Below are 12,613 nucleotides of genomic sequence, written 5' to 3'. Positions count from 1 at the left end.
CTTCCCTATCTGACTGAGGATGCTCCCAGAGCAGGGAGCATATCTCCACCATTAGATTGGATATAGCCCTTCCCCAGATGCTCCATCCTCGATGTGGCCAGGCAGTTGACTTTTCCAGGGACAAAGAGTGTCTTTCTCAACCTTGTAACCTTAGGACCCTGCACTAGGCTTGGCCCCAGGTTGAGATTTCAGGAGTCATGGGTGAATAAATGAACCAAAGAACAAAGGCAGGCAGGCTGCTGCTTAAACTCTGCAAGCCCACTGACCAGCAGGTGGCATCAAGGAAAGCTGGAGGGGCAGGGAGATTTTATTGGTCATCTTTTTGGAGAGAACAGATTTCTCAAGACCCTCAACCACCATCAAGACCAGCAGCTGAGAGTCCTGGGGAGAAGCCTGGGTTTGAGAGCTGTTGGGGAGGCCAGAAAAGGAGTTCCTGGCCCAGAGCCTGGTACACATCCTTCCCTCCACCTCTCCCTTTGAATCAGTGCCAGGGGCTAGCCTCTGGGCAGGGCTTGGAAAATGACCCATGAGACCAGATGCTAATGACTCCTGTCCAGTCCAATACTAGGCCAAGGAAGACAGCATGAAGTGGGTATGAACTGAAGAGGGACACCAAGCTGACCCTTCTTGTGCCTCCCACCTGGTCACCTCCCCACCCGAATCTCCCACCTTGAACCACTAGCACTAATCATGGGCCCAAGAGAACTGGTACCGTAGACTAGGTGCTGCCTCACTCACCATCCTGCCTTCAGAAAGGAACAGGGCAGGGGATCAAGAGAGGCCAGGAAGGGAGCCCCCACACACGCCCTGTTCTGGCTTCTGGGCAGTTTGGGTGTCAGTCAGGTGCCAGGCTCAGCTCCCCATCCTCGGCCTCACAATCCCAGCCTTTGTCCCGTGGATCCAGGCCCGGCTGGCTCTACACCCGCCCAAGGGCCCCTGGAAACCAGAGCAGCTGGAACCCCACCAAGTGTTTTTCCAGACGGGGACAGAGGCCCTCAAGAGATAGAGACTGAGCGAAGGGAGGGCGGTTCATTCATCCGTTTGTTCATTCATTCCTTCCTCTGACAAATAATATTTATTGAACGCCCACAGTGGCAGGCACTGTGCTAGAGGACAAGTGCTAAGGGATTTAGTGGTCAGCCCAATGCAGGCCCACACTCTCACCCATCTTATTTTCTGGACGCAAATATATACCAGCAAAACCTCTCTCTTCCTGCGTGGGGGCTGGGCTTAGAGTATGGGACCGAGAGGAGTGCCTGGGGGTGGGGAGGGTGAGGATGCTACTAAGGCCTATCTAATCCCGGGCCTCTGCCCCTCCAAGGCAGCTGGGAGAGGCTGGAAGAGGCTGGGAGAGGCCACTCAGGGCTCCACCCACACGCTGCTGTTGGTCACCCGGGCCCCGAACCAGCCCTTCCAGTAGACGCAGTCCTGTCCCCCGTGCTCGAAGCGGACGAAGCGGACGCCAGGGCCATAGTCGGTGAAGGTGTGGGAGATCTGGAGGTGGGGAGTTAGGGGAGGGTCAGACTCAGAGCCCTGGGGCCTCCCCAGCCACCCCCACCCCGGCGCCCAGACTCTCCTCTAGTCCCCTGGACTTCAGCGCAGCATCCCTCCTTCGGGTCTCTCCTACAGCCCAGGCTAGCCCCGCCCACAAGCCCCGTGGGCGGGGTTTCTACAAGCCCCGCCCCTCGCGTCCAGGCCCCGCCGGCCGCCCTCCGGCCTCCTAGCTCACCTCAATCCAGCCACCGTCGTCGCTGTCCGCCGGCACTGCCACCTGCCCGCTGTTGAACTCGGCCAGCACGTCCTCGTGCTCCGACAGCAGCTTCACCGTGAGCTCGTACAGGCAGCCGGCGTCTCTGCGGCCCGAGTACCTACCCAGAGGGAGAGAGCGAGCGCCCCCGGCAGGCTTCAGCCCTGCTGAGCCGATACTCTGGGCCCAGCTCTTAACGGAAATTAACCCTGCCGGCCGGTACTACCAATGACCCCATTTTACAGATAAGGAAACCGAGGCCAGAGAGAGAAAATGACTCGCTCAAGGTCCGAACCCAAGAACTAAATCCCAGATGGGCCAGACCGAACCTTGGGACCAAAACCAAACCTGCCGAGAAACTTCTTGTTTGGATCGCAGATGGATATTGAAAAACAAAACCAAAAAAGCTTGTCAACATTTAAAACTCAAGAGGGGAGGCAGATTTCCACCTTCTCCTGAAAACCCGTGGCCCATGTTGTCGCAGCCTCTAGAGTTGGGAGGCAGGGGTCCCTGAAGCGGGGTAGCCGGTTCCAGTTGGCCCTCGCCCCCACTCCCCTAGCCCGCCGGCCGCTCACCAGTCCTTCACCACGATGGCCGGCTGAGTGGTGTCCAGTAGCTCCTCCCAGTAGCCCTCAGCCTGCAGATCAATGATCTGCGCTTTGCGACACCACCTGGGAGACTGGGGGTTAGGATGGAGTGGAGGCTCCTCCCCTCCCCTTCCCATCCGTCCCCCTTCCCCTTACTCGAAGGAGGAGGCGAAGTACTTCTTGACGCTCTCATCATGGATGAATTCCACCCCACAGTCTCCGGGCAGCTCCTCTACCCTCCAGCCATCTCCACCGTGCTCCACGTCGCACCAGCCCTCCAGGTCCTCTGTAGGAACACAACAGCCCCACGCTGGCCACCCCGTCCCTGCGACGGTGTGGGGGGACTGGCTCTTGCCCCCATCGTGGAGGGAGGGCGAACGTGGTCCTTGAACGTTGGGCAGAGGGTGGTGGAGGTAAACGGTGAACACTTCCTGGTTTTCTCCCGGATTTCCTCACGCTCTCGGGAGGGTCTTCCGCGGGATCTGTCTTGCCCCAGATTCCCAGGGATGAAAGGACCCCCAGGGAGAGCGGACCCCCCCCCCCCCCACAAACCTAACCCAGGGAGCAAGACAGAAAGATAATACTACAGTCTGTATTGGGGATACTCTTTGCTGGGCACAGCACCAAGCACTTTATCTCATCTACCGCTCAAAGCAGGCTGGCCTTGTTACGGCCCACTGTATAGAAGGGGAAGCTGAGCTCCCAAGGCCAGGGTGACAGGGCGCGACCCCTCACCTTCCCCACACGGGTTGCGCAGCAGGTTGCGCCGCCTCTTGCTCAGGAAGTAGAACTGTTGCCAGTGGTCGCGCTCGTCCTCGAGGCCCTCCTGGGGCACCAGTCCCTCCTGCTGGCACTTGAGCAGCCACAGGGGGGCGCCGTCCACCAGCTCCTTCCAGCGCAGGCACACCAGGCGGCAGGCCTGCACCAGCTGGGCGGCCGGCAGCTCGGCCAGCACACGCAGCAGCAGCGGCTCGGGCAGCTCGTCCAGGTATGCCGCCTCCTCCTCCCGCTCGTCCTCGGGCCGCTCCTCCCCGCCGCTCGTCTCCTCCGCGCACGCCTCCTCCTGCTGCTCCTCCGGGCTGGCCTCCTCCGGCTGGCCCACGCTCTCTGAGGGTGGGCGGGGCGGGGGTGCGGCTGAGATTCCCCACGACTGTCCCCCGCCGCGCCCCACAACCTCTATGTGAAGGGCATCGCCTCCACCCACGCTCCGACAGTCCGCAACTGGGGCCGGATTCCGTGACCCGAGAGTAGGGCCTTGTGGAGGAAGCCCAGGGGACCGGGGCCACCGACCAGGCCCAGGTCTGAAGAGTGGCCTCAGAGGACTGTTTCCCTTGCACAGCCAGTACACCACATACATACCTGAGCCGAGAGCAATAACTGATGATATTTCTGACACATGGAAGTCCCTTATCCCTCTGAACAGCCAGCCCTCTGAGATCTCTGCTCCAGTCACCTCCTCAAAGGAGCCCTCCTGGACCTCCCCTATTACAAAGTCTTCTCACCTCACCACTGGGAGTTCCGTCCTTTCTAGCTTTTATCCAAGAATGTGATGGTTTATAAACACCTTTCTTTGGACTAGACTGAGGGAATGAGGGGAAGAACAGGATCTGGGCAACTCACTGCTTCACCCCCAGTGCCTGGCATCTGACACACTGCCCTGCCCACTGTCAGCAGCTATTGTCAATTGCGCTGGGTTTTCCTGATCGTTTAGACCGTAAAGAATCTGCCTGCAATGCAGGAGACCTGGATTCGATTCCTGGGTTGGGAAGATCCCCTGGAGAAAGGAATGGCTACCTATTCCAGTATTCTTGCTTGGAGAATCCCATGGACTGAGAAGCCTTGAGGGCTACAGTCCGTGGGGTTGCAGAGTTGGACGTGACTGAGCAACTAACACTACCAAGAGTTGGGCCCTATTTCATCCTAAGCATTTTAATTGTATTTACTCTTTAAATCATCACAGCATCTCTTCAAGGTTGTCGGTATTACCATCCCATTCCATTGATAAGGAAACTGAGGCACTGAAAGGTGAAACCACCCAGAATCACACAGCAAATGAGTGACTGGAACCTGGATTTGAACTCGGGCAATGGAGCTTCCGAGATGATTCTCGGAAAAGAACCCACCTGCCAATGCAGGAGATACAAGAGATGTGAGTTCGATCTGTGGGTCAGGCATGACAACCATGGCATGGCATGGCAACCCACTCCAGTGTTCTTGCCTGAAGAATCCCATGGACGGAGGAGCCTGGTCACATGGGGTCAAAAAGAATCAGACATGACTGAGGCAACTGAGCACACCGTCAGGCTCCAGAGCTGCCTTTAACCGCCACAGCCTTGAGAAAATAATTCGTGGAGTTGGGAGTTATAATTTTGATTTCACAGGTGAAAATGCTCAGGCTCAGAGGTGTGGAATGACTTGCCAAAGGTCACAATGCTGGTATTCAGGCAGGGGACACAGGGACCTGAGGCCTGAAGGGAAGAAGAAACAGGGGCTTGCAGATGGGGGAGGGAGGCTCCTTAAAAGACAATGTGTGTGTCAAACAGGGAGGTGTAATACGTACTTGGGAAGGAGGGTTTCTTCACTCCTTTTCCTATCCCTGGCCCTCAGCTTCCCTGTCTATAAAATAGGAATAATCCCTGCACCAAGGCATTCCAATGGTACTGATGATCACCTCCGCTGAGGAGTGGGCAAGGGCATTCTAAATTATGAGAGGGACCCATGTCAGGAGCTGTGGGCTGAACTGTCTTTTGGATCCTGGCTGGCCTCAGCTGGGCCATCCGAGCCTTGAATAAGCAGATACTGTGTGCCCAGTTTCCCTGGAGACAGTGAGGAGGAGATGGAGCCACTCTGAGTGATGGGGGAAGCCATTGCTCTCAGACCTAAGAAGGGGTGGGGAGGGTTCCCTAAGGGCTGGGCCCTAGAAAGCCAAGGCAGTGGCGGAAACAGGCCAGACACCAGGGGAGGAACAGGTAGGGCCCAGACCCAAGGCTGGGGGTTGCCAGGACCTGGCCAGCCAGTCCTTCACCTCCTCACATGCAGCATTCCCCACCCCTAAACCCCAGTCAGACCCCTGAGAGCCGAATCAGGGTTTACCTCTTCAGACCCCGGAGTACACAGGGAGTCCTCAGGATATCTTATTCAGTGGATCTTATTAGTTAGCACAGTTCCCTTCATTATTAGCTTTTTTTATTATTATTTTTTGCCACATCTTTATGATATGGTGCTTTACCCACCCCTCTGGCCAGGAGGCAACTGAGGCCCAGAGAGGCTTACTGGCCTCTCCCAAGTCACACCGTAGAATGGTGGAGATGGCGTAGAGGAAAATGCCTGCCCTGAAGCCATGTCACCTGCCTGCCCTGCTGCCCACAGCTCTCCAGGGAGCTGGGCCCAGTGTCCTCACCTCTCTACCCCTCCCCCTGCCCTGCCCTGCCCTGGCCCTGGTGGACACCTGATGCTCCCCAGAAAGGTGCACCTCACCCAGTCCCCTCTCCTGGCCCCAGGCCTGGCACTCAAGGCCCCAGATCTGATTACAGGCCCCCCACCCTCTCTGGAGCAAATACAACTCCCCACATTGTTGCCTTCGGAAAGTTATCTGGGTCCTGGAAACTGCCTCCGAGGCTTATTCACTCACTTGGATTGGGCCCTTGAGTCCGGGGAATAGCTGGGCCCTGGGAAAAAGCAGGAACCCATTCTGGGTCCTATGAAAGGTGTGGCAAGGGGGCCATGGATTGGGAGCAAGAGCTGAAGGAGGTAGGATTTTCAGGGCTAGAGGTGGGGGCAGGGCATCTCGGCCACCTTAGTGAGCATCACTGTTACCCATTGTCTCCCCCAAGCAATGGCCTCTCAGATGGGCCTAATGACAAAGGGGTGAGGGAATCTGGGAGTGGGCAGGTCTTGTTCCCACCCTGACTCAGCAAGCAACCCCTCCAGGCCCAGCAGGAATTCCTAGAGATGAGGAGGGGGTCTTTGGTGCCAGACAAGATGACTGGGCAGTCTCAAAGGGCTCTAAGCATCAGCTAGAGCTGACGCCTGAACTCTCTCACCACTGGCCTGGTGCCCACTGGGCATCCAGCCAACCAAATGAGGATAGCCCCTCCAGACAAGGGATCCCAGGAGGAAGGCTTGGATAAGGTGGGGAGAGGGCAGTAACCCCAAGAAATTCGTGGGGATTCAGACAACTCACGGCCCAGAGTTGGCAAATGCAAGAAGCTGATGGAATAAAAAGGCTTGCGGCCTCTTCCATCGCAGATGGGTCCCAGATCCCGGTCATCAGACCCTCAGGAAGCCAAGAGGAGGAAGGAACGTGCTCCTATGCTATCTGCGGGTTAAATGGGACCCAGGAGTCCTCCCTTTGCCTGTCATCTCTCAAGGCCTCCCGCACATCAAGATACCAGACAGAAGGCTGTGCTCCTTAGAGACTGTCTCAAGGGCTCTGCTTGGGTGAAAGTTTGCCGCTCTGGGTCTGGGGGGCCCCCTCGCTCTCTGATGCGCCCTCTCCATAGCATTCGCCCGCCTGCCCCGGTCACCCCTCCTAGACTGAGCGAGTGGATCCGGTGGCGGAGGCTACCTGGGTCACCGTCTCCGTCCATCGTTGCGGAGGGCGTTCGCGAGAGGAGGAGGACCCGGAGCGCTGCGGGGCTGTCCGAGTCCCGAGGCGGCGGCGGCGAGTCCAGGCGCTGCCCGCGTCTGGGTCGGGTCCCGGCCGACTGAGCCTTTTAAAGGCCCCCGCCTCCGCCCCCGCCCAGCGTTTGGCCCCGCGCCGGGACGCCCTGCAGTCCGGAGCGATCGGCCAGAGGCCGGAGGCTCCCGGTTCCTTGGCAGACCCAGGAGGCCCGGAAAGGTCGGGTTTTGTTTTTGTTTTTTAATGTAGGAGGAGGGGGAGCCCAATTCCGGGCGTCTCCCTGCACCCTCCTGGGGTGACTGCTTGGAGGAGGCGGTGAGGGGCGGAGGGTGCGGGGTGCGCGGGCCAGTTGGAGGAAGAGGGCAGAAGCTCCTCCCGGCACCGCCCGCCCCACCCCCGCCACCCCAGGTAATTTTCCTACATCAGTGAGGGGGGCGTCCCAAGCCTAGTGCTCCCCAAGAGGCGGGGACCGGAGCGGGCCGCGGGGGCGGGCCGGGGCGGGGCTTGGTCGGCGGCGTAGGCGAGGCCCCACCCACCGCGACTGCAGGTCCAGGCAGGCTCAGCCCCGGCTGCCAAACGGGATCGCATAGCGGCGGCCGAGCGCAGGTGACCGGTGGGAGTTGGCGTGGGGAGCGCCGGGGCGCGGATGAGGGTTGCGGGGGTCGGGGGCCTCGGTGCTTCCGGGCCCCGCCGCAGTGTGCCGAGAGAGGCCCAGCGCGAACAAGGCCCAGGCGGCTGGGTTGCGCGGAGCGGCCTCGGGCGGCGGCGCGGGCAAGAGACCCAACTGGGGTCGCCATCGATGGGCAGGGGTCCAAGCCTAGACTTTGAAAGCCACAAGGAGGGATGGGAAGTCGAAGACGCGCGAGGGCACCTGGGCCTGGAGCCCAGCCACGGGGATGGGGATGGAGGTATAGGAAAGGCGGCTCGCCCTCGCCTACCGCTTCTCCAGTCTCACCCAGGCAGGTCATTTCCTCCGTGGTCTCGGAAACGTGGCTTGAGCCCTTTGGACGTCGGTCGAAGACAATGACAATTATGCTTTCCCCTCCTCTGTTTTGAGGATGGGAGAGAGAATGAGAAGGTGCCAGACAGCCTGCGGGGCTTTGCGTTTGTATTTCCAGGCGAAAGACTGGCCTTTTGAAAAAGGCTGGCTCTAGACTCAGAAAGGGCTCAGGCTCCTTTCGCTGCTTCTGTCCGTGTGGCCTCGGGCAGATCCCACCTCTTCTGCCTCCTTCGCCTCCCTTAGGGGCTATTGTGAGGTGCCAGTAAAAAAAAAACCAGAGCTCACCTTTTACTGAGCTTCTCCTGAGAGAGGTCCTTGAACCCTTTCCAGGAGGTAAGTACTGTTCCTAGCCCCACTTTACAGAGCAGGAAACTGAGGCTCAGAGAAGCCCGGTGACTTTCCTGAGACAATCAGTGGCAGAGCTGGGAGGAGAACCTCCACCAGGGTGCTGTGAGTACCTGGTCCTTGGGAGGGGGCCAGGTCTGCAGTGTAGCTTGCCAATGCCCACAGGAGAGCTATGGCGGTGGGGAACATCAACGAGCTGCCTGAGAACATCCTGCTCGAGTTGTTTACACACGTGCCTGCCCGCCAGCTGCTGCTGCGCTGCCGCCTGGTCTGCAGCCTCTGGCGTGACCTCATCGATCTCGTGACCCTCTGGAAGCGCAAGTGCCTGCGCGAGGGCTTCATCACCGAGGACTGGGACCACCCTGTGGCCGACTGGAAGGTCTTCTACTTCCTCCGCAGCCTCCACAGGAACCTCCTGCATAACCCATGTGCCGAAGGTGGGATGCTGACTGGATCTGACATGCCCCCAAACACACATACTGTTGTGATGTCAGCTAACATTCATTAAGCTCTAACAATGAGCCAGCCAGGCATTTTAGGGGGCTTAATGCCTTTCATCCTCTCACAGTAATCCTAAGAGGTAAGTGCTATTAGGCACCCATCTTTCAGATGGGAAAACTGAGGCCAACAGTGGCATTTCCTATTCCACTCTTAAGGTTATTTCCCCAGTGACCTTTCTGAGAAGGAATGTTGGCCAGTTGGGACTAATTGTGCCCAGGACACAAGACCCGGAAGTCAGAACCATATTTTCTTGGCCTGGTTCCCAGACTCCAGGATTAAGCCTATTAGGAGTGTCCCAGAGGACAAAGGTGACTTTGCTCATGAAAGAGGGAGAGATCTAATCTTTCCAACACATTCCAGCAGCAGGTGCAACATGACTTCTGTGGTTATCCAGAGGCCCCCCTTTCTGTTGCTGTGTTGTAACTGATTAATTAGACACTGGGATGGGATGAGAACCTCATTCTCCATTATGTGGTCAAATTCTGGAGTGAAATAATAAAACCACCCAAAGCTGTCCAGAGCTTTCAGATGCCTCCTCACCTGACTCCCCAACAGCTATGTTCTGGACCAGCAGTTGACATACCATAGTCCATAGGCCAAATCTGGCCCAGGAGCTAAGAAGAATTTCTAAGGTTTTATGTGATAGTCAATATGTAGCCCACAAAACTTGACACTTTGTGGAAAAAGTTTTCCAGTCTCTGTTCCTGACCCGTTTACAGAGGATGAAACCAAGGCTCAGAGAGAGAAAGCAGCTTGCATAAGGTCACAGAGTCCAGTATTGGTAGAGCTGGGACTAGATCCAGATCTGCCTGGCATCAGAGCATTCCCTAACAGAAGTCTTCTGGTCATTCCCACTGTCGGGATTCTCAGTAGAAGTCAGTCATGGTGGTGCCTGGCACACCGGATGTGCAGGGTTCCCCAGCTGGGGGCTTGAGGGAAGCTGCTGAAATCCAGGGAGAGATGCTGGGAGCAAGGGGTGCTTAGGCGCTGACCACTAGGGGGGCCTCCCTTTGATGTGAACTCTGCTTTCCCACCAGAGGGGTTTGAATTCTGGAGCCTGGATGTGAATGGAGGTGATGAGTGGAAGGTGGAAGATCTCTCCAAAGACCAGAGGAAGGAATTTCGCAATGACCAGGTCAAGAAATACTTCGTGACTTCTTATTAGTAAGATCCATGGGGTCTCCGGGAGGTGGGGAAGCCCAAGTCACTGCACCTTGAGGCCTCTCCTGCTCTGGGAAGGGCAGGCCTAGCCCTAGAGGGCCCTGGTGGCGAGCCCCAGCCCCTCCCACCCCTCCACCTACCCCCAGCACCTGCCTCAAGTCCCAGGTGGTGGATCTCAAGGCCGAAGGGTACTGGGAGGAGCTGATGGACACCACAAGGCCAGATATCCAGGTCAAAGACTGGTAAGTGCCTGGGGTAAGGGCGTGGGGGGGCCTGCCACTCAGGTGCCCCACCCCTACCCTGCCCCCCATCTCCAAGGCCCTATTAATGGGCCCTCCCACTGCCTGCAGGTTCGCAGCCAGGCCAGACTGCGGGTCCAAGTACCAGCTGTGTGTTCAGCTCCTATCGTCAGCACACGCACCTCTGGGGACCTTCCAGCCAGACCCAGCAATGATCCAGCAGAAGAGCGATGCCAAGTGGAGGGAGGTGTGTGAGTCATGAAGGGAGGTGTGTGAGTTGTGAAGGGGATGGGGGCATACTGTCCAAGGCTGAGACCGCAGTCACACAGACCTGGGTTCAGATTCCAGTTCCACTGCTTCTGACCTAGGCTTTGGCTGCTCTGACCTCTAAAAGACTTCAATGAAATGATGCTTGGAAAGATATGTTCAAAAAGGTTGACTACTACTAATTACTACCAGTTGTAACTATTGTCTAGGTCAGGGATCAGTGATCTTTTTCTTAAAAGGCCAGATACAAGTAGTTTAAGCTTTGCAGGCTGTACTGTCTCTGTCTCAACTACTCAGCTCATCAGCTCTGCCATTGTCATGAAAGCAGCTTTAGCAAAAGGGCATGGCTGTGTTCCAATAAAACTTTATTTATAAAACCAGGTAGTGGGCCCCTAGACCAGTTTCCTAACTCCTGATCTAGACCAGTGATCTCCAGAAGAACTTTCTGCAGTGACAGAAACGGTCTGTCTGCCCTGTCCAGTTTGATAGCCCAGAGCCACACGCAACAACTGAAAACTTAGTAAGAGCCAGTTTGTAGTGTAGCTGAGGAACTGAATTTTTAATTTTATCTAACGTTAATTAATTTTAACTTAAATAGCCACATGTGCTCAGTGATGACTGGACGTCTTTTGGCAGCTTGTGAAGTTTCCTTCAGTTCCTTTGAGCTGCACTTAGATAATCCCATGGAGTGGATCCGGCAAGATTTTGCTCCATTTTACAGATGAGGAAATTGAGGCATAGACAAGGGAGGTAGTCTGCCCAAAATCAGAGTAAGGACTCAAATTCTATTCTCCTGACTCCGGGTCAAGCACTAAGGCCTCAGCCCATCCTGGCCCCATCACCCCCTCAGGCAGTGCCACCCTCGGGGTCAACTCCCCTGACCACTCTCCTTTCCTCCTCTGCCCCACCCCACCAGGTCTCCCACACTTTCTCCAACTATCCGCCCGGCGTCCGCTATATCTGGTTTCAGCATGGCGGTGTGGACACTCACTACTGGGCTGGCTGGTATGGCCCGAGGGTCACCAACAGTAGCATCACCATCGGGCCCCCACTGCCATGACACCCCCAAGCCCCCAGCCACCTAATCCCAACTGAAAAACTGCTGTCAGAGAAGGGCTGGGCTTGGGAAAGGGAGGTAGAGGCCAGGCTCCCCCAGACCTCCTAGTTAATCTTTGCCCCCAGCTCCCCAATTGCCACTTTGTGGAGCCTCTTTGTTTGTGCAGCCTTCATATGTTATGGGTAGCTAGTTCTCTGCCAGGGGTCTCAGTCTGAATGATGGGGCCCCTGAGGTTAGGGAGGCACAGGTCATTCCCCCAGGCTCCTCCCCCTATCACCTCTGAGGGAGGGTCTCCAAGCTCTGCTGGTAACCCAGATCTGTGTGTCTACCTTCTCTCCCTGGGCCACTTTCTCACTGTCTTCTTTCAGGGCCCTCAGAGCAGGGACAGTCAGGACTTCCGGCAAGCCAGTGACTGCCCTATGTAGTACAGATGCTGGGAGGTAACCGTGTAGCTCAGACAGGTCTAGGAGTGGAAAGAGGGTTCTGCTGGCCCATCCTCTGACCCCTTCTCTACCACCCTCAAACTCTCTGACTCTATGCCCCTACTCAGGGAGGTGGCTTTGGCCCAGAGGCTCAGGCCTGGTCTGAGATAGGCCCAGTGGGTGGGGTCCTGGCCAGGTCTAGACGGTCTTCACTGTCAGGGAAGCCCCAGAAGCCACATAGGTATTAAGTGGGGGCAGGGCTCTCCAAAAGACCCCCCTGGAACTCTGTGCAGGGTAAGCCAGGGCAGGTGGGAGTGGGGGTAGTGCCAGGACTGGTCCCTGAGAACTGGGATATGTGAACCCTGAATGAATAGGATAGGGGTTTTCAAGAACCACCTGTCTATCTCCATGCCTAGACCACACTCTCTGGAACTTGGAGAGCATTCCAGGCCCCCACCCTACCCTCAGAACTACCATTCCCAGGACCTTCCCACCCTGTCTGCCCACATTCCCACCTCTCCCTCCTGCTGGAAAGAGAGCTGTGCTCTGGTCCTACCCCTGCTGCATGTGGCCAAATAAAAGGTATTCCCAGCCCAACACGTGCCCTGTGTTTTCTGGGGGAAAATGGCAAACTTCATGGGAGGTCCTGCCTCTGGCCTGCAGAAG

The 12,613-nt window shown here is 57.0% G+C and overlaps 2 protein-coding genes across 3 annotated transcripts; one reads left to right on the top strand and one right to left on the bottom strand.

Moving 5' to 3' along the window:
* On the bottom strand, positions 1,045-7,394 carry FBXO2 (F-box protein 2). Its single transcript, XM_018060347.1, has 6 exons — positions 6,902-7,394; positions 3,070-3,441; positions 2,491-2,620; positions 2,323-2,418; positions 1,730-1,868; positions 1,045-1,494 (listed from the first exon to the last, which is right to left on the bottom strand). Exons 1-6 carry the CDS (start codon positions 6,921-6,923, stop codon positions 1,360-1,362), a joined length of 894 nt encoding a protein of 297 aa, XP_017915836.1. The 5' UTR covers positions 6,924-7,394; the 3' UTR covers positions 1,045-1,359.
* On the top strand, positions 7,455-12,544 carry LOC102184360 (F-box only protein 44). Of its 2 annotated transcripts, XM_018060349.1 has the most exons (7): positions 7,455-7,561; positions 8,466-8,737; positions 9,839-9,965; positions 10,109-10,204; positions 10,313-10,448; positions 11,385-11,473; positions 12,364-12,544. In XM_018060349.1, coding segments are annotated over exons 2-7 (714 nt in total). In that variant the 5' UTR covers positions 7,455-7,561; positions 8,466-8,472; the 3' UTR covers positions 12,365-12,544. The 2 variants fall into 2 exon arrangements, with proteins under 2 accessions (XP_017915838.1, XP_017915837.1); XM_018060348.1 differs by having other exon boundaries at positions 11,385-12,544.

The sequence above is a fragment of the Capra hircus genome, chromosome 16 (assembly GCF_001704415.2).
Source record: "Capra hircus breed San Clemente chromosome 16, ASM170441v1, whole genome shotgun sequence".
Lineage (NCBI taxonomy): Eukaryota > Metazoa > Chordata > Mammalia > Artiodactyla > Bovidae > Capra > Capra hircus.
The sequence above is the reverse complement of the archived record's forward strand: the minus strand, read 5'-3'. Positions and strand labels throughout refer to the sequence as shown.

What these genes read in the sequence shown, in the direction of transcription:
- LOC102184360 (XM_018060348.1), top strand. Translation starts at nt 8,473, where the DNA reads ATGGCGGTGGGGAACATCAACGAGCTGCCTGAGAACATCCTGCTCGAG. An exon ending in GCATAACCCATGTGCCGAAG is followed by an intron (nt 8,738 to 9,838) that starts GTGGGATGCTGA and finishes CTTTCCCACCAG; the next exon opens with AGGGGTTTGAATTCTGGAGC. An exon ending in GATATCCAGGTCAAAGACTG is followed by an intron (nt 10,205 to 10,312) that starts GTAAGTGCCTGG and finishes CACTGCCTGCAG; the next exon opens with GTTCGCAGCCAGGCCAGACT.
- FBXO2 (XM_018060347.1), bottom strand. Translation starts at nt 6,923, where the DNA reads ATGGACGGAGACGGTGACCCAG. An exon ending in GGACGGAGACGGTGACCCAG is followed by an intron (nt 3,442 to 6,901) that starts GTAGCCTCCGCC and finishes GCCCACCCTCAG; the next exon opens with AGAGCGTGGGCCAGCCGGAG. An exon ending in GCGCAACCCGTGTGGGGAAG is followed by an intron (nt 2,621 to 3,069) that starts GTGAGGGGTCGC and finishes GTGTTCCTACAG; the next exon opens with AGGACCTGGAGGGCTGGTGC.